This window comes from Dermochelys coriacea, chromosome 17 (genome assembly GCF_009764565.3).
Source record: "Dermochelys coriacea isolate rDerCor1 chromosome 17, rDerCor1.pri.v4, whole genome shotgun sequence".
Lineage (NCBI taxonomy): Eukaryota > Metazoa > Chordata > Testudines > Dermochelyidae > Dermochelys > Dermochelys coriacea.
In genome coordinates this window covers 8,056,328-8,081,001 of record NC_050084.1, presented here as the reverse complement: position 1 = coordinate 8,081,001, position 24,674 = coordinate 8,056,328, and the positions used below count along the sequence as shown (strand labels likewise).

General features: G+C 46.5%; 2 protein-coding genes across 2 annotated transcripts in view; one reads left to right on the top strand and one right to left on the bottom strand.

Moving 5' to 3' along the window:
* Nucleotides 1–24,674, top strand: part of SYNRG (synergin gamma) — a 129,560-nt gene that overhangs the window by 72,094 nt on the left and 32,792 nt on the right. The window lies entirely within an intron of this gene.
* Nucleotides 48–23,687, bottom strand: DUSP14 (dual specificity phosphatase 14). The gene is made up of 2 exons (XM_038375795.2): nt 23,537–23,687; nt 48–2,146 (listed from the first exon to the last, which is right to left on the bottom strand). The coding sequence occupies exon 2, from the start codon at nt 2,026–2,028 to the stop codon at nt 1,432–1,434; it is 597 nt and encodes a 198-aa protein (XP_038231723.1). The 5' UTR covers nt 2,029–2,146; nt 23,537–23,687; the 3' UTR covers nt 48–1,431.

Sequence of the window (24,674 nt, the reverse complement as noted above, 5' to 3'; positions counted from 1 at the left end):
CAGGAACTCCTGGGTTCTAGTTTTAATCTTTATTAAGATTATTTGTTACAAGTATAGTCTCTCATTTAAATCAGATATCTATCTCTATGTATCCAGAAATCTGCATCTTCCTCCTTTAGCGATACAGGGAAGGCCGCAAACAGTCTTGAGTAAGATGCTTGCTTTGTTCTTTCGATGTTCCAGCTGTGTTTGTTAGTGATATGCAAGGATGTGGATAATACTCATGACTCAGCTGTTATATCATCTAGTATCTTCTACCGCTCTTCAAGTTAGAATCTCTTTTTCTCATCAGAAGCAAAACAAAGCAAAGACTTCTCAATAAAGACACCTTTGTACAGGAGGCTTAACAGATTAATGTATTTTGCTTAGAAAAATTCAGGAATGCAACATAATCCTTGAGGCCATAACACTGTGAATCGTAAAAGATCTGAGGCAGATCATGACTATACTTACAGCTAAGTTATCAAGCAGATTTACCTACTTTCTATTTACCGGTTGACTGAATACTAAAAAATACAGCTCAACCCCTTTGTGGGAGGGTAGCTGTGTAGACAAAGCTTCATTTGGCTGGCCAGAGTGGGAAAGGTTAATCCATCACTTCTGTACTGATCTTCACTTTGAAATGAGCTCTGTTGTTTGCTCCCCAGTCATGCAAACACTTACTCATGTACATAACATTATTCAGGTATATAAATGCTTGCAGGAACTGCTACCCTGGTGTGGAATGGGGGCGGGGGAGGGACATGGCAGCATTCATTTGTCTTAATTGTTTAAATTATTTTATTTATGACCGGCTTTGACTAGCTTAACTACTTATAAAGATTTAAAAAGCTGGCTAACGATCTCTAACACTATATATTGAGAACCACTATGGTATTTAAAGAAAATGACAGCATTAGCAATGCATTTCCACGCTCCTCCCTCCATGTCTCTTAATAAAACGCATGGATTGGAGTTTAGAGGCAGACCTCATTCATTTTGTGCTAGTGCTGCTCATTGGCTACAGGATTTTGCACGGAAGAAAATAAGCTAGTAAAGAAATATCCAGGCTACCTCATCACAAAGCGTACTTTGTTCATTAATTCTGCCACATGCCTTTTAGTTTTTCACTTGTAGTATACTAGTAAACTGACTGCAGGGGATGCTTTGTGGGAGAATTAAATTTAGTAAAGAGAGCTCACTGTAATGTTCAATCAAGGGAAGATAGGGCGAGGATTCGATGTGTGTGTGTGTGTGTGTGTGTGTGTGTGTGTATATATGTTTTTTAGGAATTGTTGGCCTTGCTGGTTAGGGATGTGACAATTAGCAAGGTTCTGCTGTATGATAAAGAACTAAAAGTTGGCCATCAAAAGAGAAGGGAATGTCTCCAGTCTGGTAGATGCAGAACAGCAAGTCTCTTGTGCTCTTATTCTTCCTGTTGATGCAATCACATTAAATCCCCCAGTAAGGCATGAGGGGTCTCCCCTCTCTCTCATAAACGTCTGGGAGTATACCATATGGTGTCTGTACCATTTTAATCGTAGTCTTCCCAAACAGCTTCCGCTCGTAGTCTATCAGCTGCCTCCAGAAACCCACGTTGGGGCGTATGATGGGGCGTCTTGACTTAACCCAGTTGTAAGCCTCAACCAGAGACACTTCGTGGTACTTCATCAGATAAGCGATGCACAGGGTGGCCGATCTGCTCACACCAGCTGCACAATGGACTAAGGTGGCCCCGTTCTTCCGCATGACACTTTGTATCTTATCAGCCACGCTGTCAAAGTATAGGGAGATGGGGGCATTGGGCACGTCAGCCACAGGCACTTTGACATATTCAAATTGGGGCCAGTTAAAGTTGGGGATCTCAATTGTGGCATTGATTATGCAGCTGATGCCCCGGGCCAGAAGTAGTTGTCGGTTTGAGGCCACGCTGCCCCTGCTCAGGTACAGAGACGGGGTGATTTGGGCAATGCCCCCAAGTTCTCCTTCAGTAAACATTCGAGGTGCCATTAGAACTCGTGGTAAGGAGTGGTGGTTTCTGGAGGTCATGGAGGTTCCTGGCGCTCAGGCTTCCATTATGGGAAGGGATCCAATGTGATCTACCAAGGAAATTGTCTTGCCTGGAGGTTTTAATAAGTAAGAACTTTTCTCCACTTGGTCACTAACCCTGTAAAATACAAGCAACACTGTAAGTGGGACAGATATAACAGCAGCCCTCGAATGTAGAAATGCAGAATCCTACTATGCCCTGGAGCGTCCCCAGTGGTGTAAGCTTTCCCGGGCAAGGACTGCCTTTCTGTCTTGTGTGCACAGTTAGGCCCCTTGACAAATAGTGAAAAACACATGGTTTACACCTCTTTCCTCCTAAATGCACCCTCCCTTTTTAGACATCTAAAATAGGTCACCTACAATGAAAATAAACACTAGGAGTTTACCCTTCCGTTCCCTTTACCATAGTTAGAGACCTGAAAGTGTGTCATCCCCACACGCAGCGTAGAAAGTCAGGTCCTGTCTAGGTTGGAAGACTGTCTGGAGAACAAATAAAATGGTACCATTACCACAGCCACGAGTGAGAGCTGAATGAGTGTACAAGGGGAAGAGATTTTTAGACTGATGCTTTTTTAGGATTCTTTTTAATGCCAATGACAAATATACTGGAGAAAGGAAGCCTTTGTTAAGGAGTGAGAACTCCTCCCCCTTCCCTTAAACTTTATGAGTTAGCCGTGCACAGCCTCTGGGACCGCCAGCATTTCCTCCAGCAAAGACCACAGCTGGGCATTCCTGCTATTTCAGAGATTAAAAACAAATAAACCCACTGGGCAGAACCAAGAAAAAACCTTTTCAACACCCTCTCCCATCCCTCCTCCTCACCAACCCGTTAGCCCTTCTCCATAGAGAAGCAAAGAAGGGCACATTCCCAGTTTATTTTAATAATTGGCAGGTCATCTTCAAACAATCTCAGTCTGGAAATTACATTGGCAGCTGTTCTCTTCAACCTGATGTTGGGAATTACTCAGCCAAAGAATTGATTTGCTTTAGCCAAACACAAATTATGCTTTAGTCAAACCAAGTTATTGGTCTCAGTCCAGGGGTAACTGGGTGAAATTTAATGGCCCGAGATATACAGGAAGTCAGACTAGATATAGCAGTCCCATTTGGCCTTAAAATCTATGAATCAAAGAGACAAGCTCGCTATAACATTTCGTGTTCAACACTATACTGCAGGTACGTTACATCATCAATAACTAGGGCCCTACCAAATTCATGGTCCATTTTGATCAATTTCACACTCACAGGATTTTAAAAATCATAAATTTCATGATTTCAGCTATTTAAATCTGAAATTTCAGTTTTATAATTATAGGGGTCCTGACCCAAAAAGGAGTTGTGGGGTGGTGTTGGAGGGGTTGCAATACTGCTATTCTTTCTTCTGCACTGCTGCTGGCAGCAGTGCTGCCTTCAGAGATGGGCAGCTGGAGAGTGGCGGCTGCAGGCCAGGAGCCCAGCTCTGCAGGCAGAGCCGCCTCTAGGAGCTGCACAGAAGTAAGGATGGCATGGTATGGTATTGCCACCCTTACTTTTGTGCTGCTGCCTGCAGAGCTGGGCCCTCAGTCAGCAGCCACCACTATCCGGCTGCCCAGCTCTGAAGGCAGCAGCACAGAAGTAAGGGCATGGTATGGCATTGCCACCCTTACTTCTGTGCTGCCAAAGGTGGGGCATTGCCTTCAGAGTTGGGCGGCTGAAGAGCGGTGGCTGTTGACCTCCCCCCCCCCTTTGAAACTCCTTTTTGGGTCAGGACCCCCAATTTGAGAAACACAGGTCTCGCCTGACAAATCAATATAGTACAGGGTAAAAGCATACAAAAGACTAGATTTCGTGGGGGGAGACCAGATTTCACAGTCTAATGTGTTTTTCATGGCCGTGAATTTGGTAGGGCCCTATCAGTAACCTAGTAATACTTTAAACAGTGTCAGTATGCTCTTTGGCATGTATCTGTAATACGCTGATTTAATGTGTGGTACTATCTCCGTTTAGTGCCTTGTTCCTGTTAGGATAAAGCTTGTGATACACACCCAGCTAACTAAATTATCCCTTTAGCTCAATCAGTAAGGACTTGAGTTTTTAGTGATGATGGTCTTGAGTTCGAATGCCCTGGATGCAGTCTTTATGTATGCCTCCATGACGTGTTACATAGCTGTCTGGACATTTCTGCTGTGCCCATCCAGCAAGAGCATGCATGTCAGCTAGCTTTCTCAAAGGAATAAAATCGTTGCATTATCCGCATCAGACTCTACATTAGAAAGAATGGAAAAAGAAGGGTCTAGGACCCTTACATGTAGGGGAAACCTTTCCTTTTGTGGAACTCTCCCTTTGGGCACGCAGCTAAGGTACCGCAGCAGCTGCTGCTGCTGTTGGTATAACGAATCCAAATCTGAACTGGGAGGAGAACAAGGAATTGCTGCTATTAGGGTAGGTGTTGAATGTACAGAGGATAATAGTTTGCTGCTCCTCTGAAGATCTTACATCCTAAATAAATGCTGTATTGGCAGCCCGAAGTATTCAGAATCATGAGTCAGGCCCCCCCAAATCACTGGAATGATGAATGTTGGGTTCACTTGGTTTTCTGGGTTAGGAGCCTTTAGGGTGCATCTGGATCATATTTTCAGCCCTTTCTCTGCATTTCTGAAGGCTAAAAACTTGCAGTTTTTTTGTTTTGTTTTAAGGGAAAGCTGAAATTCTCACCTAATGACATGAATCTAGGAACAAAGGCTTTAAGAAACCCATCAAATATCATGAGCGTTGGCAACACTGTATAGGCCAAGGGATACAACATAGAAGCAGAAGAAGTGAGATTCTCAATAAACAACTGTCTCACTGTTCCGTGCTCACAGTGAATTCTAGTAAATGGAGCTGGAAATAGAACCCAGATCTCCAGAATCCCAATCTAGCGCCTTAATCACAAGACCAGCCTTTTTCCCTTGTAGGTTTTTTAAAGTGTCCTCTACCAAAAAGAGAGTCCAGTAGGAGAACAGGCCAGCCAACTCCTCACCGCTATCATTTTTTCTGTGATAGGGTGATCCCGTTCCTCTGAGAAGAGGAAATGATCATTTCATGACTCTGGTGACCGAGAAGCATTCAAATGAGTTTCAGTGCCAGAGAAGAAAAGTGCTGTAGTCAGTTGACTCAAAGCCAAATTCAGTGCTCAGCTTTTCTGAGCTGGCTGCAGGAATGTGACACGAATGCCTTAGTTTTGTTGTATACTATCAGATGACAATGAAGTCATCCGAGTGGGATAGCTCCCTTTTTACACAGACAGACTAGCCTAAAAATAAAGTAGCTCCATGAAAGAATGCTTGCTGAACATAAAAACCAACACACAGCTGTCCTCTTGAAAATGCTGCTATGGTGTGGTGAACTCCAAGGCAAAGAGTGAGTCATAGCCAGCCTCCTTTGAAAAGGCTTTGAGTGTTGCACACCTTTGGTTTTCACTCCCTGCTACCCTTTTTGTCTAACCAAGATATAGCATGTTCTAATGGGTACCAAGAGCAAGAGGCTGATGCACTCTGCATTGCTCTAGCCTTACACGGGGAGGGTTACTCGGATGGTAGGTGGGAAAGGAATCTTTTATTCCTTACATGGATTTTTAGCTACTCACAAACTGCATGCTGAGCTTGAAATGGGAAGGAGCTCAGGTGAACAGCAGAGAGCAAAGGAAAAGCTGATTTGGTCTTCGGAGCCAGCGTCTCAGGAGATAAATAAAACATGGTATGCTGGTATCAGGTGTCCAATCAAGTGTAATGGGCAGGCAAACTCAATGGTAAACGATAAAAGGCACCCTATGGAGGGTTGATCTGAGCTGCTAGGATTTCTGCTTAGAAGGCAGCAAGCCAGTGCAAACAGGCATAATAAAGGCTGTAAGTGCTTCTCTTCTTTGGTTAGAAAGAGTCATGTACATCCACAGTGCTATATAAATAACCACATCTGCCTGAGGCAGGCAGTCAAAAATCCAAAGGATACCTGATGTGGATCCTGCCTCTAAATATTGGAACGAAACTGGCAAAGTGGCAGGTATATCACTGCCCTCCTTTGGACAGAATTCAGGGCAACTCAACTGTGTTTCATACGCTTTCTAACGGCTAACTGAGGTTCTCCTTTAGACTCAGAGGGTCCTGTCTTTTGGGGGCAGGAGGATCAGAGTTCTACCCCTGCTGTCCATGACAGTAGCATGCAGCAGTGACATTTCAGGATGACGATGGCTTTGTTACGTTGTAAAAAGCACCCCTTGCAAAACACTGCTGAACCTTAATGCACCTTCACTGCTACTCAGAGGCACAGAGCACGCTGGACATTGACTGACTGTGGCTCAGGAACTGAGTCAAGCTAACTGGAGGCAGGAGAATATGATTGTTTAAAACCAGCGCGCCTCTCCTTTGCGGGAGGATGTGTCAAACTCAGAAAACGCCCCTTTGGACGGCCTTTCTCTTTGACTGCAAGTCGTGGCAATGCGCAAATATGCGGCTGCAATTCAGTGATGGCAGGCACCTGCTCCAGCTCTCATCTAATTGTTTACAGTTGGCTTACAGAACTTGGGCTTTGCTGAGGGACTGCATGGCCATAATCAAGTTCGAACTGCCACAGGCTTCCCCTCCGAGCCTAGAACAAGCAGGTGCCTAGTGCTCAGTTTGGCAGCGGGGTTCCTTCCAGCAGTGAAGGTGACGGGGGACACCCTGACGTCTTCAAAGCATTTTTTAACTCAGGACTCCAGGCCCTTGTTTTCCTCTATTTATTTATAGCTTAGCTTTTATTATTAGGAATCAGGCAGCTCCATGTGTTCCTATTTCCTTGATGCCATGTCCCTTTATGTACTTCTCTCTCTCTCTGATGGGTGGCTCTGCTCTCGATCAAGATAAAGACGGCAGCCTAATGCTTGTAGAGCGAGATGGTAAGAGACACAAAGGTAAGCTGGACACCTAATTCCCTAAACTCCTCTTTTGGGCCTTTGACGGATGTTAGCATCACCTTAACTGGTCTACACAGGGCTATTTGATATTAGTCAGGACAGTCTGTTGTTCCTATTCACTTCAACAGATAATACGATTAGTAGAGATCAGATCTTCTGTTCCAAAAAACAGCGGAGTCAAGGAGGGGTGAGAGCTTGTCCATCTTAAATATTAAGCTGGACGCATTCGCTCTTTCCAGAGGCAGGAGTGAGGCCTCTCCAGCATGTGGCTAATGACAGCAGAATACACGTGCCTGGCTAGCACGACTGGTATTGGCATTTTTAAGCCCCTTACCCTGCAACCTAGCCCTTTTGGTTCATGAATATTTGTGCACATATTTAGGGGCAACATCCACATTTTGCCCAGGAGCCCCAGCCTTGACCTGGAGTGATCCCTCCTCAGCGTAAGAGGGGAGGTCAGACTCCGGGGCCCTTTCAGTCCTTAAGCTCTGTGCAGAGGCTGGCTTTGCCGATGGAGCCATCTGTCTAGCGGGAACAGGAGGGTGACCACCAGCTTGTGTCATATGGGCCCTCACCTATTAACAACTCTGTCACCAGTGACTGGGGTTGGACTAGAACAGGCAACCTTGTGTAACCTGTGCTTGTCAGGGTGCCTCTCTGTCTCCCTGTAGTGGTTGAATCAGCTCGACGTTTGAGTCTGTCCAGCCTTTGTGGACTTCAGTGAGTGGAGGCTCGTGCTTTCAGAGCCAGAGGTCCTGGGTTTGATCTGCTGCCAACAACCCCCACAGGAGCATCCTGTTACACTGCTCCTTGCTGAATGCTCCAAATCCCATGGCCAGCCTCCAGAGCCACACCTACTGCACAGCTCTCGCCTTAATGCTTCATTGGCAATAGCCAGCTGATCAACCAAACAGAAAGCACAACATGCCAGTCTCGGGCCACTCCCCTGAGAGGTTCAAAGCGCTTCAGCCCACTGCCCTAGTGTCTGCTTTAGAAGTGTTGCTGCTTTTCAGGAAGCAACTTTCTGCAGACACCAAATGATTAATACTTTTACCCTCCACAAGCGAGTCCTGCCTGGTAAACCACACACCAGCTTGTGTGGCATGAAGCTGCCTGTGTGTGCATTGCAGCATGTTTCCTGTAGTATCTAGCCATAGATGGCCTCTCCCAGCCAGGGCAAAATTCCTGTCGGTTGTTTTTGGGGATTTTTTGCTGCTGGTTAATGTGTGATATTGCTTGTTTGCCTTATCAGATACACATTTGTTGTTGTTATGTGGGTCTATTTGACGTTCACAAAACTGATGGTGGTTCTGCCATTGGAATACCCAGGACGCTGCCCTGCTTGGAAAAATGAGAGGATAAAATCAATATAAAATAAAGGCCTGTTTATTTCAATTGTGGTAGCTATTCACCACAGTAAATTTAACAGAACAGCCCATAGATTAAGGAACCTGGACAATGTCCAACATAATGTGCTAGCATAGCCAGGGCTGTCAGTTATGCACCAATTCCTCAGATCATAGTGTCGTGTATGCAGTTCCCCAGGATTGTTAGTGAACACTCTGTCAGGCTCCCCAAAACAGCAGAAGTCCCCTGCACAGCCTTGCGCTCATAGCAAAGTAGTGAGGGGGAATTTCACACCTGCTGTTAATCAGTGAGCACTGGCCCAGTGACCCTATTTTGATCTAGCACAGTCCCTACCATGAAAGGATTAATTTGCAACTTTTGAGAGCTAGGTATCTGTTTCATGGACTCACCCAATAAGAATTTGTTGGATGGTGTAACTGTAATACACTGGCTGGGTGCAGGTAATTATGCCCCAGTCCCTTCACGGTCTGGTTCATCCTGCTGAATGAATTCTTTTAGCAAGGGGCCATGGCCTTGGTGCAGGGGGATCTTTGCTGACAACAGTGAGGTAGGTGGTGGGGGAGGTGCGCACACAAAATTTATTATAAAGCTTGCACCTCCCTTTGGCTAGTGGAGTTTCTTAGGCCCAAGTCTTCACTGAACGTCTGCCATTGCAGTTTCCATTGAACTCGGCTGAATTACTCTCTTTATAAAGCCAGTTATTTTTCTCACTCCCCTCTGGACTCGGACACTATTGCTCTTAACACAAGAGTCACTATGACCGTTCCACTTAGGAAAAAATGGGGGGGTGGGGGGTGGAAATCTTTCCACCAGCAGCTAGCTTAACACTACGTGGAGAAGAGCTGCTGATGTTCAAATTCACTAAGCAGGCAGCCAAGTCTCCAACTAATCCAATAACGTAAGAGAAAAAATTCAGAGCGTGAGCAAAGCAGGCCATTTCTACCGCAGGCGTGCTCATCACATCAGAGAGGAGTTCAGCTGTTAGTATAGGAACATTAAATGTCGTTCTTTGGCCTGGGCAGCACAACATAATAGAGGCCACTGGGGTTTGAAAGTGCAGCACAGACTCTATTATGAGCTCTCACACCAGGAAGCAGAGCAGTTTGCTTTGCTCCTTCACACGTCCTGAATCACGGTATTCTTCTCTCAAGTGCCTGAAATGCTTCTGCTAGGGAAAGTAGTCTGGGGAGTGAAAATCGCCTTACACTTCTCATTCTTCCTCTTTGTTTTGGTTGTTCTTGTTTGGTTATATAATGTGGGATTTTCACAGAATCATAGAACTGGAAGTGACCTCAAGAGGTCTCTAGTCCAGTCCCCGCACTCAAGGCAGGACTAAGTATTATCTAGACCATCCCTGTCAGGTGTTTGTCTACCCTGCTCTTAAAAATCCCCAATGAAGGCTCCTAAAGGAGTTAGGACCCAAGTCCACAAATATATTTAGACTCCTAACTCCTGTTGAAATCAATGCATGTTAGGATTCTAAGTATCTTTGATTTCAGAGTAGCAGCCGTGTTAGTCTGTATTCGCAAAAAGAAAAGGAGTACTTGTGGCACCTTAGAGACTAGCAAATTTATTAGAGCATAAGCTTTCGTGAGCTACAGCTCACTTCATCGTGAGCTGTAGCTCACGAAAGCTTATGCTCTAATAAATTTGTTAGTCTCTAAGGTGCCACAAGTACTCCTTTTCTTTTTAAGTATCTTTGAGTACCTGGTCCTATGTGCCCAAATCTCCTTGACTTCGTGCAGACTTGATAATCATGATGGTCCCTTTTGGCCTAAAAATCAACGAACCCATGAGAATCCCACCCAGTCATAACCAAGTACTTTCCGCTGTCACTAGAGTATCAGCCCTCATTGGCTCCCTCCCGTAAGAGCAAGCAGTACTGACATTGATCCTAACCACAGGAAGAGTCAAGAAGAGAGCTATTCCCCAGTGAATTAAGCTGTGCATATCTGATCGCTAATCGCTGGCCCCAACCCCCCCCTTTATTTTGAACTCTGACAGCAGAATACATCCACCGAGACACACGTGTGTCTTCCACCTGGTTTGCTACTAAGGTGTCATTGCACTGCAGGAGCTGGGAGCCACCTCTGAATGAATGCTACGTATGTGTTGATGCACCACTGTATTTGGGGAAACTGTCTTACTTTTCAAACCTACCTTGGGGTGGTTCTGAGACAGCGTTAATAAAGGCACACTGGCCACATGCCAGTTGCACAGAAATATTATTTTGAGGGTTGTTTTTAAAGGAAACTCCCCCATTCAGCTTCAAAAAGAGGAGGGGTTTTCTTTGTTCTAGAAAAGTTAATAGCACTGGGGAGAAAAGGGGTGATGGTGCAGGGTGAAATCCTTCTCTTCTCGGCCACTGAACCAAAGCTGGTCTGTCCTGCTCAGTAGTGGCTAGGAATCTGTGCCAACTGATGGCTCTTTGATGGCCTCATGCTAATTAGTGGACAGTTTTCTATCCGGTATCGGGCCCTGATTTGCGTTCTTATTGGCAATTTGTGCCACAACAGCACAGAACCACTAATCCATAGGGAGCCTCTTGGCCAGTGGTCCCCCAACTTTTCACAGTCACCCCCCCCCTTGCCCCTGTCCATGCCCTCCCCTACCCTGGGAGCCAGAGCCAGGAGCAGAGTGTGGACAGGGGTAAGGGGGCTGAGGCTGGGGCTGCAGTTGGGGGTAGGGGTGGGGCTAGGAAGAGAACTGTGGCCGGGAGCTGAGGCTGGTGAAGGGATTGGGGGCCGAGGCTGGGGCCAAGAGTGGAGTCATGGCCAGGGCCATGTCTGGGGGTGGAGCGGGCCTGGGTGGCCCTGCCCCCCGCCTCTCCCCACCCCAGAACCTTCCTCCACACCCCTGCAGGGGGGTGTGCTCCCGAGTTTGGAGACGTCTGCTCTGGGCTCTTATCAAGTCTTGGCCAGCCAACGCCACAGAGCTGAGCCGCTGGGACGCGTCCCCCTGAAATGAACACTCCCCCGGTGTTTGGTGGTAGCCACCCGAGGAAAGGCTGTTGGCCACTGGGTGTGCTGCTTTGGCCTTTATGCAATTGGGGGCGGGAACGGGGGGGGAAACAGAAGCAAGCTCCTCCCCTCTAGCAGCGATTGGTGGATTCTTGCACTTCCACATGTATTTAAGGGGCTGTGGGGAGGAGCCCGGCTGATAAGGTGTTGTGAAAAGGTTCCCTAGTCAAAGGCTCCAGGCTCTTCTCAGGTGATGGAGTCCCCGCAGCCCTGCCTGGGGGGGGGGTGGAGGATTTCTGTGGAAGGCCTGGCAAACCCTCGGCTCCCGGAGGAGAGTTCACCCCCATGCTATTCCCCCTCAGACGGGCTTCAGAGCCAGTCTGCCTCCTGCCAACATGGATCACAGCCTCTGAGGTCCTCAGCCAAACACGGACACCATGCACAGCTGGCCCTGCGTTTTACGTACCAGCTAACAGGTATGTGGTTTTCTATGGTGGGACAGTCTTGAAGGAACAGTGGGAGCCTGAGCGGACAGGCAGAGGACTCTGTGAATCCGGGTTGAGGTACACTAAGAAAGCAGCATGCGGGATGCTTTGCACTAGTCCCAGTGCTGTGGTTAGATGGTGGCTCTCAACCCTCCCTGCCCAGGGTTGCTGCTCTGGCACTGTTTGCTTAAATCACTGGGGGGAGACATTCAGTGTGTGCAAAAAGAAAAGAAGTACTTGTGGCACCCTAGAGACTAACAAATTTATTTGAGCATAAGCTTTCGTGAGCTACAGCTCACTTCGTCGGATGCATTTGGTGGAAAATACAGTGGGGAGATTTATATACACAGAGAACATGAAACAATGGGTGTTACCATACACACTGTAACGAGATCGGGTAAGGTGAGCTATTACCAGCAGGAGAGCGGGTGGGGGCCTTTTGTAGGGATAATCAAGAACTATTTCCCCATGTTTATTCCCCCCCCCCCACTGTTTCTCAGACGTTCTTGTCAACTGCTGGAAATGGCCCACCTTGATTATCACTACAAAAGGTTCTCCCGACCCCCCCCCCTCCTGCTGGTAATAGCTCACTTTAAGTGATCGCTCTCTTGTTACAGTGTGTATAGTAACACCCATTGTTTCATGTTCTCTGTGTATATAAATCTCCCCACTGTATTTTCCACCGAATGCATCCGATGAAGTGAGCTGTAGTTCACGAAAGCTTATGCTCAAATAAATTTGTTAGTCTCTAAGGTGCCACAAGTATCCTTTTCTTTTTGCGAATACAGACTAACACGGCTGCTACTCTGAAACCATTCAGTGTGTGCAAATTCAAGTGTCTCGAAGCTTCTCCAAGCTGACACAAGGGACCTAAATCAAAGCTTTCTGTTGATATGCCTGGGGATTTGTCTTTATGCACCCACCAAACATTGAAGCTGGGATTTTTCAGCAGGGTGCAGCACTTGCCCTCTGGGTCAGAGCTTTGAAAGAAATCAGTTTTTATTCAGGCAGCAAAATAAGTGGCTAGATTTTCCTACAAGCTAGGCATGTTGGGTGCCGAACTCTGGAAAATGACTCTCTGTTGCCAGCTCTTGTGACTTTTATTGCAAGTCGTGTGACAGCTGGGGGGGATCTATCTGATGGCTCCATTTCCTGAAATCCTGTGAGTGCATGAGACGCTCTGCTTTTGTTTTTAAAACTAGTAAGTTTCTATACCTTGGGTGCAGAAAAATGTTTGAAAACATGACCAGAGCGCTCCCTAAAAGGCAAATAGGAACAGCATCGTTTGGCTTAAAAATCATGAAATTTAAAAAAAAAAAATAATAATAATAATAATCTCATGGGACCTAAATCATGATATTTTTGGATACTTGGGGTTGACAGTTCTGAAACCTGGCCCTTTATTCAAATGCCCAATGGGAGCAGAGCTCCTAAAAAGCTGGCCCTAATTGTGGGTGTCAAGCAAGTGACAGTCTGGCCCTCAGTGCTTGATGTTGCGGTTACATTCCTATTTGACAAGTAAGGGAACAACAACATAATGTGGTCAATAGCTGACAGCTGTGGCTACAACATCTTGTGGAGTCTTGGCATGCTGGAGCCCCTGAAATTGGGGAGGCAGTGTGGTCTAGTGGATAGAGTATTGGACTAGGACTCAGGAGAACTGGGTTCAATTCCTGGCTCTGCCACTGGTCTGCTGGGTGACCGTGGGCAAGTCACTTTCTTCTCTGTGACTCTGTCTCTGTGAAATGGAGAGAACAATACTGACCTCCTTTGTAAAATGCTTTGAGATCTATGGATGAAAAGAGGTACAGAAGAGTGAGATGTTTATTAAATAAGTATAAAGCACGTCTCAGACCCTGAGTTACTTCCAACAAGCCCCTTGTGGTTCCATTTGGGGAAATAACCAAATCTAGAGGATTGAGCTTTCCCTCAGAGAAAGGAAACTAAGTTTCTGGTCCTTTCCTGAAGCATTGTCTGGGGTTTTAATCAGGTTAGTGGCTTGGGTGTGTGAAATGTCACTATTAAAACCGGATCTTACCCTTCTCCCAAGAGAGATTAAATTATTCATTTTAAACATGACAAATGGGCACTAATACCATGCTAAAGAGGAAAGTCAGTATTGTAGGCTGAGTGAGCTAGTCTGCTCAGGGCTCTTCTGAGCCAGGCTAAGCAGCAAAAATCGCTGCTTTTCTTGGATAGTGGTGTTTTAAATATGTGTGTCATTGGACAGCCTGCCTTGAAAACCTTCTCCGGGCCTGATGTGGCTTGAGTGAAGTCAGTAGCAGTTTCTTCTATGCCCACGGGAGTAGGGTCAGATTCACGCCTACATCTGGGCCTCTCTCTTCCTTTCCCTTAGTTGTTTGCAAAGATGTAATTTTAATGTTCTAGAAGGGAAGACTGCTCACCCTATATCCAAACAGGAATGTGAGAAAGGTGGGAGTGTCCCACCGACAGTCACATACTTGGGCAGAAGCTTCTGCCCCAGCAGTGGCTTCGTAACCTTTTCTTGACCCATGACACCAATAATGGCTTGGCCTACCATATCTCACCATCCTGTGTGTAAACAATGGATTGACGGGGTGGGACACGGGATGAATTATGTTTTGTCACTCTGCGGGTGACATGGGAGGTGGGGTTTGAGGTGTGGATGTTGAGGTGTTGATTCATGCAATTATGCCATTTCAGTATTCATGGCTTATTCCCCTGTTCCTTTCTAAGTGCATCCAACGTCCTACGCTGGCTTTTGCTTTGCTGCCTTTGGGTAAAATTGATGTGTTCATTGAGCTGTCAGTGGTGATACCTCAATTCTTCCCACAAGCTGATTATAGCTGATTCAGAGCCCATCCGTACAACCTTGTGATGGGAGAAAAGTAAGTTAGTCAAGAAAGAGAGTTAATGGAAACCAGGTGGTAAAAGTGAAATAATTTTAGAAAAGACAGAGAATGCCTTGGTTGTGTCTCTGTCTAAATTAATGCTCAGAGGTATATGATGCAAGCCTTGAACCAAATTATGTGCTGACTTGCACTGCGTAGAAGTGAGTTGGGTAACCTGGAGGATACGTCAGTGCAGAATTGGGCCACCTGGTTTTCATTCCTGAAAATCATCCATTAACTCAGAAACTCTAAGCTTTTGGGGGCAGGAACCATCTTTTTTTGTTCTGTCTTTGTACAGTGCCTAACACAGTGGGGGATCAGTCCGTGATGGGGACTCGTAAGCACCACTGCATTCCCCAGTACAAATAAAACAGACTAGCCTTTCCCCAAGATTTTAGGGTTGAGTTTACAGCATGACTCTACTCTGGAAACAGACTATGTGAACATGGCCTCCTGAAGTTCCACATTTATCATCTCCCAGTGAATCCATATCAGATCTGCTCAGTCATCAAATATAAAGAATTCTCCACCCAGCAAATTCAGCCAGAGATCTGAGAGTCAAGCTGGGTTCTTTCCTTCTCATGCATTGTCACTTGCAATTAATGTTCTGCAGGACAGCAGTGACCTGTGCACCCTCAGTGACACCAATGTAACCTGGCTGCCATCAAAATATGCTCTCCATTGCCTTTGTTCGGTTTGCGCCAGCATAACTGATTTGGAGCATAGTATACAAGTCTGTGGATGGTACAGAAGAAAGAAGTAGACTCCAGCTGGCTGTCTTATAGCTGAATTGGCTTTGCAGGGTTAATGGAAGTAAAAAGCACATAGGGAGCCGGTCTCTCAGCTAGGAGGGTACCAATTCTTACAGAATCACTTGGAAGAGCAGACCTGCCCTTTTAAACTAGGCTCTTGGTAACTTATAACTGGCTATGTGAAACATCTTGAAAGTGATGGCAAAACCTTCAGGGGGGAGTGACATAATTGGATTCCTGTAGGTCCAGGTGCTTAATTAGGAGGCCGACCCTGATTTACATCGATCAAGGTAACCACAGGGAGCTGTAAATTAGAAGGGCACACAGAAGCATTAAGCACCCGCAGCGCTGTTATATCAGGACATTTTGCACATCTCGGGTGCAGTGCAAGGTATGAGACCTGCTGCCTTGTGACTGTGTCCAAATGAGAAGTACAGCTACCTAGCTAAAGTATAGCTATCCTCTGACTACTCTCCCCATTCATCAGCTGCAGGGCAGGGTTAGATAGCCTGGGGCGTGAAAACTCCTGCTTCTGGCTTACACTAGCACTGCTAAGTGCTAGCATGGGAAATCCTAGTGAAGACTAGGGCTAGAGTCTCACTTCTTGCCTTGAGGTGTTACTCTAAAGAGCAGTGGGTCAGGCTTTATATTCAGGGTACATTTATAGATAGCTTATGAGGGTTAATGACTGATTAATCGATGGGAAAAGCATGATATAGACCTGTTGTAAAAAGAAAAGGAGTACTTGTGGCACCTGAGAGACTAACAAATTTATTTGAGCATAAGCTTTCATGAGCTACAGCTCAGCTGAGCTGTAGCTCACGAAAGCTTATGCTCAAATAAATTTGTTAGTCTCTCAGGTGCCACAAGTACTCCTTTTCTTTTTGCGAATACAGACTAACACGGCTGCTACTCTGAAACCTGTTGTAGGTGGCTAAAGGCCATCCACAGTGTATATTATAGATGGCTATAAGCAACTTAGTAAGCAGTTGAACTCTAGATATTGGATTAGCTCTCTATTAAAATATCTATTGTGTGTGTTTCCTAGCCTAGATGCCCCTTTAATATAAAGTGTGGCTGAGCCGGGGCGAGTCCACATGAAGTGTGTTCCGTCCCCGATTGTCACTGCTCTTTTGCAGTACCAGGCACTCTGCAGAACAGGTACGAGGAGCTTGCAGCCTAGAGTTCTACATGACCCAACAAGCAACCAGAAAGTGGGGCAGGCAGCAAGGCAAGAGTTGCGATAAGATCCTGTGGTTACCCTGTGCAGGTACATGCACATGGTGCTGGCTTTTCTCTTTCTCATTTAGCAACCCTGGGTGGCACAAGCGAGAGGAGTTTTTGGGAGGGATTTTAATGAAGGGGTGTGATTCGGAGATTTGGGATTTTTGGCGGATGATGTTTTCTCCTCTGATCCAAAGCATTCTGCATGTGTGCTTCTTTGGAAATATCCCTCGTAGTTGCAATAGTATCTTCCCTCTGAGCTAAACTGAGCTCTACCACTGTACGTTGTGTTCCCTGCATGCAACATCACATCCCTCCCCTCTGCTTTGAGGAATAGAACAGTCAGGGCTGCTTTTTTTCCCCACTTGACAGCTGGATCCTGCCAGCTGCTGACAACATCTCCCCATGCCGGAGTTGCAGAGGCTGGGAAAGGATTTAAGCTGGAGAGTAGAAGGGGGTGGTAACACAGCATGTGCTGATATTTACAAACTTCTGAGTGCTGTAGCCACTTGGCTCTGGGTGGGAGCTTCCCAAGGCAAGAAGCCAATGGATTTTTATTTGAACATAAAGGTTTGAAGCAGAATTGGTATTTATGAACTTCTGGCTTCAGGCCCAGCCTCCTCCTGTAAAGTGACACACCATTGCCACCGTCATGTGAGAGAATGTCAGGCTTGGATTGGGCCAGTTTGCAGTGACCTAGCGAGTCAATACTTAGCCCTTGTGGCTGTATCGGGGGCTCCAGAATCTAAACTTTTGTTTAAAAAGAAAAATAAGGTGAATCCGATGCAATAATGAGTCTGCAGGCAGCCTAAAACACTCCAGCAGTGTAAACTACCCCATCTGTCTCAACTCTGAAGCCTAATGATGATTATTTAAATATCAGCATTGTTTCCCATTTCATTACTTGTCAAAATATGCAAAGAGAGAAGGAGGCTAATCCTATTCTGAAGTTGTGCAGCTCATTTTGTCCTCCCAATCTGAGAATCCCGATCCCATCACTACTTAATTTTTCCCTGGTGATTTGTAAACCAGTGTCCAAGTGGCTTTCACTTAGCCCTTGCTGGAATAACTTAATGAGGTGGGGCGAGCTTCTGTTCCCTGCATCTACTCTGAGTACTACTTTGCTCCATGATTAATCCCAGTTTCTTCAGTGGAACTGCTGCTGCAGTAAGACTATCCTTATCCTCTGCTGGATAGAGTCAGAACAGCTCATCTGAGTGTCATAGGGCCTATATTGCTCACTGCTAAAGGAGGTTTCTCCTTTTATTTCCAGTGACAGCGGGCAGTGTTGTGGAGCAAGAGGATCTGAGCTCTGTCATCTAGACAAAGCTCTGGCTCCTCTCTATCCCATTCCCACACTGCTGTGATGTCCCAAGTATGCCTTACAGAGATAAGCATGAAATCCTAGGTGGCTACAGATTTGTTACAACATTGAGTGGAAATGAGCTGGCACTTTCACGCTGTTTCTCCTCCAGATCGATCTCTAAATGCTACAAACTGCTCCTGAATATGCACATGCTAATCACCACCCTTCTTTATTAGAGGATCTTTAAGTGTTTTGCCAGCGAACGAAATGAGTCTCATGATCCACCTATCTGCCCAATTTCACAGGGGTAGAGGAACTGCTATTTTAACCGTTGGATTGCTACCACCTCTGGGGTATAGGCGGCAGCTGTTAGACAAGCCCTGTCAAAGCTTCCCAGCAGTTCAGGACAGGAAGTGAAGAATCCCACCGACAGTTGAAAGAAGGGCAGGGTGGAGTGAGGGGGGCTGTTATGTGTGCACAAGACAGCCTCCAAAGTTAGAGCAGTAATAAACCATTATGAAACTCAGTTGCCTTGTGACACCTGGCCTCCCACCTGCAGCAGTGGGTCTAAGGAATGAGGTTACTCTCTCAGGAAGATTGCGGGAGGAGGGTGCGTTTGGGGAGAGAGGAGGTGAAGCTAGTTTGAATCAATTATTTTTAAATAGGGTTTATGTGTGGCAGCAAACGCTTCTCACGGTGCCATGCTGAGCCAAGCAAGGACAGGTCCCTCTTACACCTCGCCTATTCTGTGGTGCCCTGCAGATAATTCCCTGCCTGCTTAAGGCTTCACAAACTCCTGCTTGAATGGACAGTTGCTCAGAACTAACGGTGAATGAATTCCTCCTTCCTGATTAGAAATTCCTGGCCTTGCGAATTACTGCTTAAAACCCAAAAGCCCCACTCCTAACAGAAAGAGACGTGCAGGCGGTGACATGGAATATTTTCCAAGGGGGGAAATCAAGACTCATTAGGTCCCTGTGCCTCGTCCACAAGGCACTGTTTGAGGAAGAGAAATTCCAGATAATCAAACCTCCCCGTCTGCCTTTTGTCCTGTTTCCTGAGCCAGCGAAACGATGATGCTGGTGAGAGAGGAGCTGCTCATACTGAACTGCCGAGAGCACTTGGCGGCGGTCTCCAACCACCATGTTGTGTTTACAGGGGAGGGGGAAAATGGCTTGCGGAGAACAGATTCTAAATGTGAATCTTGGTGTTGGAACTTGCTTGTGTTCTGCTTGCGAAATTCACGGGGCATCTGTCTCCAGCTATATTTTTAGTGCTGTGATGCTTATATGGGCGGGCGGGGGGTGGGTGTTGGGAGGGTGGAATTGGCACGTTACAATTTGAATTATTTCTCTTTACTTCCCAAACAGCAGGAGACCTGGTGCTGCAATCCAGAGATTTCTTTGTTATTTTGAAGGGTGGGAGCCACATCCACCTAGCTCTCTGCCTTCACATTTCCTATTTTCCATTGGCTTTATGGACACACAGCATGTCCTTTTTGAAGCAATAAGTGAGCATGCATGGCAGGGGGGTGGGGAGGGGCTTGTGGGAAACTTGCCATGTCCAATTTGATTTGCAAAAACAGGCCTCTGGGGAAATAAAGCTAGGACGAGGCACTCCAATGGTATAGGTGGCTTTGTTTCTTGGGCCTAATGGCACTGGGAGCCTGGACTACCCATGCTGGTGAACTGCTGCAGTTGGATGACTCTGCTGGAGTCAATGCATAGGTGAAACGACCAGGGGGCAGGTCTCTCCCTCTCAGCTAGTCACTGTCCCTGTCAAATTAGGTGCATGTCTACTGTTTTTGTTTGCGTTAACCGCAGCTCTTTGGATGTGGTTGCCCTGCTGGTGCAGCATCAATGCTTGTTTTACACTACAGCAAAGCTCAAGCACACACGCACAGACTGGAAAGAGCCTCAGTTTTACCCCACAGGGCTGTACCTTTCAGCCTTCAAACCAAACCAAACGAAACCTACTTCCAACTCTCACTATTTTAAAATGTCAACCAGGATTCGCTCCTGAATCAAAACGTGTGACACACTGAATGGCTGCCCAGATTGATACAGAAATGGCCAGTGTGCAAAGCAGACCTTTTGGCCTGCATGAATATTTCTGGTTTCAGTTTTGCTGGAGGTGTTGAAGGTGAGGAGAAGAAATTCTCTGAGTCCCAAAATAGAGACTGCAAATGCTGTGCATGTGGCAAAGAAACTGCAGCTCTTCTGTCAGGCAGGAGGGAATTACACACCTGGGTTGATTCTCATCTCACTCCTGACTTGCACTGATGGAAGTTTATGGGTCAAATTCTCTCCTGCTGTAAACTGGACCAGTTTGCACCAAGAGAAAATTTGGCCCCAGCGTAAAAGGAGAATCAGGTATTCACCTGGGACACACCATTGGGCTTGAAGCTGGATGGATGTGTCCCAGTAGTTCAGGTGAATGTAGAGGAATCTGTTCCCTGCTAACTCAGAGGTCAGTTGATGAAATAAATGATTAGAGAAGATGGTGTAGGCCTGATTTGACATAAAGGTACCTCAACTGTATCTTTTCAATGCTATCCCCTGCACTTCTCCCATAGCTGCCTCATTATGGATGAGCTGGATGTGTAATGAGAGAACAGAGAGGGCACGTGCCAATATTCTGGGTTTGCAGAATGAAAGAAACTAATTTGCTGTCCAGTCGGAACAGATTATAATCCCTTTCCAATCTCATCCCTGCCACAAACCAGTCATTGATTATCAGGCCTGCCCATAGCAGCGATCCTGACGCTGAGCCAGGGAAATAAATCCAGCTAGCAAAACTCAAAGAGGGACATTTGTAGTCGGAACTGTGCCAGATGTTGTAAAAGTGACAATGACCGTCTGTGTCAGCAGTCGCAGGTCTGAGGTCAACCTTTACTAATCTGGCCACTACTCTGTGTCGTGATTTCCAGTGTCCCTTCAGATGACCCCCCCGCAAAAAGCAAAGTGGGCACCCCAGAGAGAGCCAAAAAATCAACTGTGTTGCGATTAGGTGAGTGCTGTGTCTAACTTTAGTAAATGCTGCACTGAGGAAAAGGGAGAAACAAAAGCTCTCTGTTTCTATAGTAAGGACAAGTTCCAAATTCTGATCTTGAGTGCCCTGGTGTAAATCTGGAATAACTCCATTTCCTTCAGTGGGGCTGCTCTGGATTTACACTAATATGAGCAGAATTTGCCCCACCCTGTTTACCTGGGGCTAGATTGTGCAACCATCCCCCATGTGGAGAAGCACTTAGTCACTCAAATAGACCTATTAGTTTAAGTGAGTCTAGGCATGAGTAAAGGCTCCACAGTTTTGGCCCCTTGGAATTACATGCCAGGGATAAGCAGCTTTGTGCAATTGGTATGGACAGCCTATGGGTCATACGCTTCACCATCTTTAATGCGTTGATCTTCGCAACCTCCCTGTGAGACAGAGCAGTGCAATTACCTCCATTTTACAGATTGGGAGCTCAGGCACCATAAGGCTAAGGGCAAATTGCCTCCCCATGCAGCAGAAAGAGAGACTGGACTGTCTGTTGCAAGCCACTAACCTGGAGCCCCAGCCTGGTACTTGTGGTGGGTTTGTGAACGCAGAGGGTTTTTTTCAAAGACACCTAGTGAGACTTTTTTTTTTTAAAGTGCCTATCCGCTCGCCATGTTGCACTAGCAAATCAAAAGGAACTTTAATTAGAGGAGCTCAACTTAAAACCTTCCCTTGGTCATTTTGATGGGATGGCACCTGCATTAGATAAACTCCTACAGAAGACTCTGAAGCTTTGTTCATCCCAGTGAACATCTGCACCCCATCCTCCCACGCAATGGAATCTAGTCACTGGCCCCACGATCCAGGCAGTGTAAAACAGTAACAGGCCACAGGCACCCTGCTGTTAAATTTGGCCAGTCAGGGGGGCCAGATCCTCATCCAGTCCTAGTGGACCCAACGGGAGTTTATCCTGAGTCAGGACTCAGTAAGTATACCAAGGTTTCATGGAATTTGTTCTCTGTCCACTAGCCTCCAGAACAGTGTATTAGAGTCTCGGTTACATTAATAATGGAGGATCTAGCATGTAGCTTCTGCCCTGCTACATAAGGCTCTGTGGAGTTAACTGCAGCCTCTGCTACTTCGTGGCGTGGGGGAAGGATTCCCATCCCTCATGGCATTGGCCTAGCTAATCAGGCTGGGCAGATGATTGGTTCCAAAACAACCAAATCAGCAAAACTCCCACTGACTTCCAAGATACAAGAGTGGGCCCCCAGAGAAGTAAATGCCCCATCCTTCATGGCTTTGCCCCAAATGAGCAAGGTGTTGGCCAGAGCAATAGGGGTAGCCTAGGGGAGAAAGCCTTTTTGCCTTCACAGAAAGAGGTGGAGGGTTAGCTCAATCTTGCTTCACCTTTAACTATAATAAAGGCAGCAGCAAACATCTATCTAGTGTGCCCTTCCTGCCCCAGCCTAGGCTCTGGATGAGGATTACACATGCCACGAAAAACACAACCCTACTAATAGTTTCAGAGAGTTTTACAAATGTGACTTAAAATAGCATCTGCAAGCTGCAAATGAACTGTGCATCAAAGTGGGTATCAGATAAAGTACAGGCATTTGGCAGTACATAACAAATTAAAACAAGGTTAGACCAGTTTAAGAATGAACCGTTTCAGTGCAGGTATATTCTATCTAAATACCCCTATAGTTATGGATACATTTTGAGATTCAGCTTCCTTAGTCGAGGGCAGTAACATCTGTTGCGGCTTTAATTGTAACCATTAAAATAATGCTCCTGGGTTGGACATCTTGCTGGGCAGTTTCATTAAGAACTTCCCTATAAATGTCAGGTGGGTTTAAGGAGGAAAAATACATAACCAGGAGACGTTTACCTTTTTATCTTTTGCAACCCCACAAAATAAGCCCATTCCCTCCTGCATAGGCAGGGCAGCCTGGCCGATTGTCTAACACCCCTGGGAATTACACTGGCAATGGACAATATCCCTCCCCTCCTTTTCTAGTTCCTCCTTTCTCTCTTCCCTCCCAGCATGTTGTACCTTTTGGCAATATACTGACAGCACAGAGAGGAGTCCCCTCTGGGAACTGCACACACAGTTGATTTTTTCACATTAGGCCCCTGTTTTTCCAGACATGCCTCCTTGATATCACTGGGAAAATGTACACTGGAGACTGCCAGGCATGTGCAAACTCCAAGCAGTAAGACGGTGGTGGAGGCAGAGGAGGGGCAGCTCTGTGATCTTTTTGTCTTCTCCCCTGAGGCCCCCTTGACCACACTTCAGGGTGGAGGCTGTTGTGGTCAAATTTCCAAATGGACTGGCATTTATGAATGGACTAAACTCAGATTATCTCAGCAATTACCTAGGATTCCTATTCAATTCCCCCCACCTTTCCCTTAAACCCCCCTCCTCCCCCTCTGCTGCTGTCTGACTTCTTAACACCAGGGCTGAATATTTGTTCACTGATGCATATATTTGTTACAACTGAAATATATAATTTTGCAAACAGCTTAACATCTTGCCCAGCACCAGGGTAGTGCAGCTGAATAATACCATCCAGATCAGTTAGTTTCTTTAAGAGTTCATCGCTGGAGCCTAAAACGTCCCGCTGTTTTGTGTTTATCTCTTACCTTGGTGTTGGGAGATATCGACAGGGTCCCCAGCAGCTCCCTTCGTAGGTTGCTTCCTCTCCACAAGAGCCGCTGTGGTCCAGACTGTCCCAATGCAGGGTGATGAATGAGCAGCACTTTTCCCTTCCTGGGAATGTCTCCCTGAGCTGCTGACATCTGATCTCACAGCTCCCAGCCTGTGACAGCCCCTCCTTCTTTCCCCTCCCCTCAGTGTTAGCAGCTCTGTGTGCGTGTGTGTGTGTGTGCGCGCTCATGCGCGCGTGTGTGTTACCAAGATACAGTTCTACAGGCTCAGCTCGCCTGGCTTTTCCCCAAAGCCGAGTGAGGCCAACTTATGAGTGGCTGTCTGTTAAAAGGACAGCACTTCTTCCTAGGGAATAAGCAGCTGAAGGCTCAGGATCCAAGCCCATTTTCTCTTGTGTCCATGTACAGTAATTGTCCCCTACAGGCAGTTCTGGAGCCTCTTAAACTCCTATTTTGATCTGATTGGCACCCTTAGAGATGCATTCACCTGAGCGTACTTTTATGTTCAATTAGCTTTTGCCTGCTGCACTTCACAATTTCAAAAACACACCCGTTGCGGACGGTTCTCTGGGCAAAATCACAGAAATATGATGTGGCTTTTATGTGGCACTTTACAGACGTTAGCCGGTTAAAGCTCCTCGCTTCTGTTTGGCAGATCAGTATCCTTGTCCCTGTCTTACAGAGAGGGGAAATGAGGCATAGAGACTTACCCAAGGCCAACCAGATAGTTGGTGGTAGAGCAAGGGACAGAACCCTACATCTCCCAGCTCTGTGATTTAACCACTGACCACACGTCACTTTAACCTGACATCGCCTGGTTCAGTGTTGGCGTTTTTCTCCATGCAGATTAGACACTGGAAACAAGAGCACAGGAAAGAGAGATAAGAGTGCACGATTATTCCACTGCAGAAATGGGCAGCCAGCCACTACCTCCTGTCTCTTCACCAGTCTCCTGGTTAAGGCACTGGACTGAGAATCAGGTGGACATGGTCTAGTTCCCAGCTCCATCACATACACCCTGTGTGACAAGCCACTGAGCCTCTCAGGGCCTCAGCGCCTGATCCCCAGAACCTCACAGTGGTTGCGGGAGGTCTCTAACATTGCAGCGATGGGC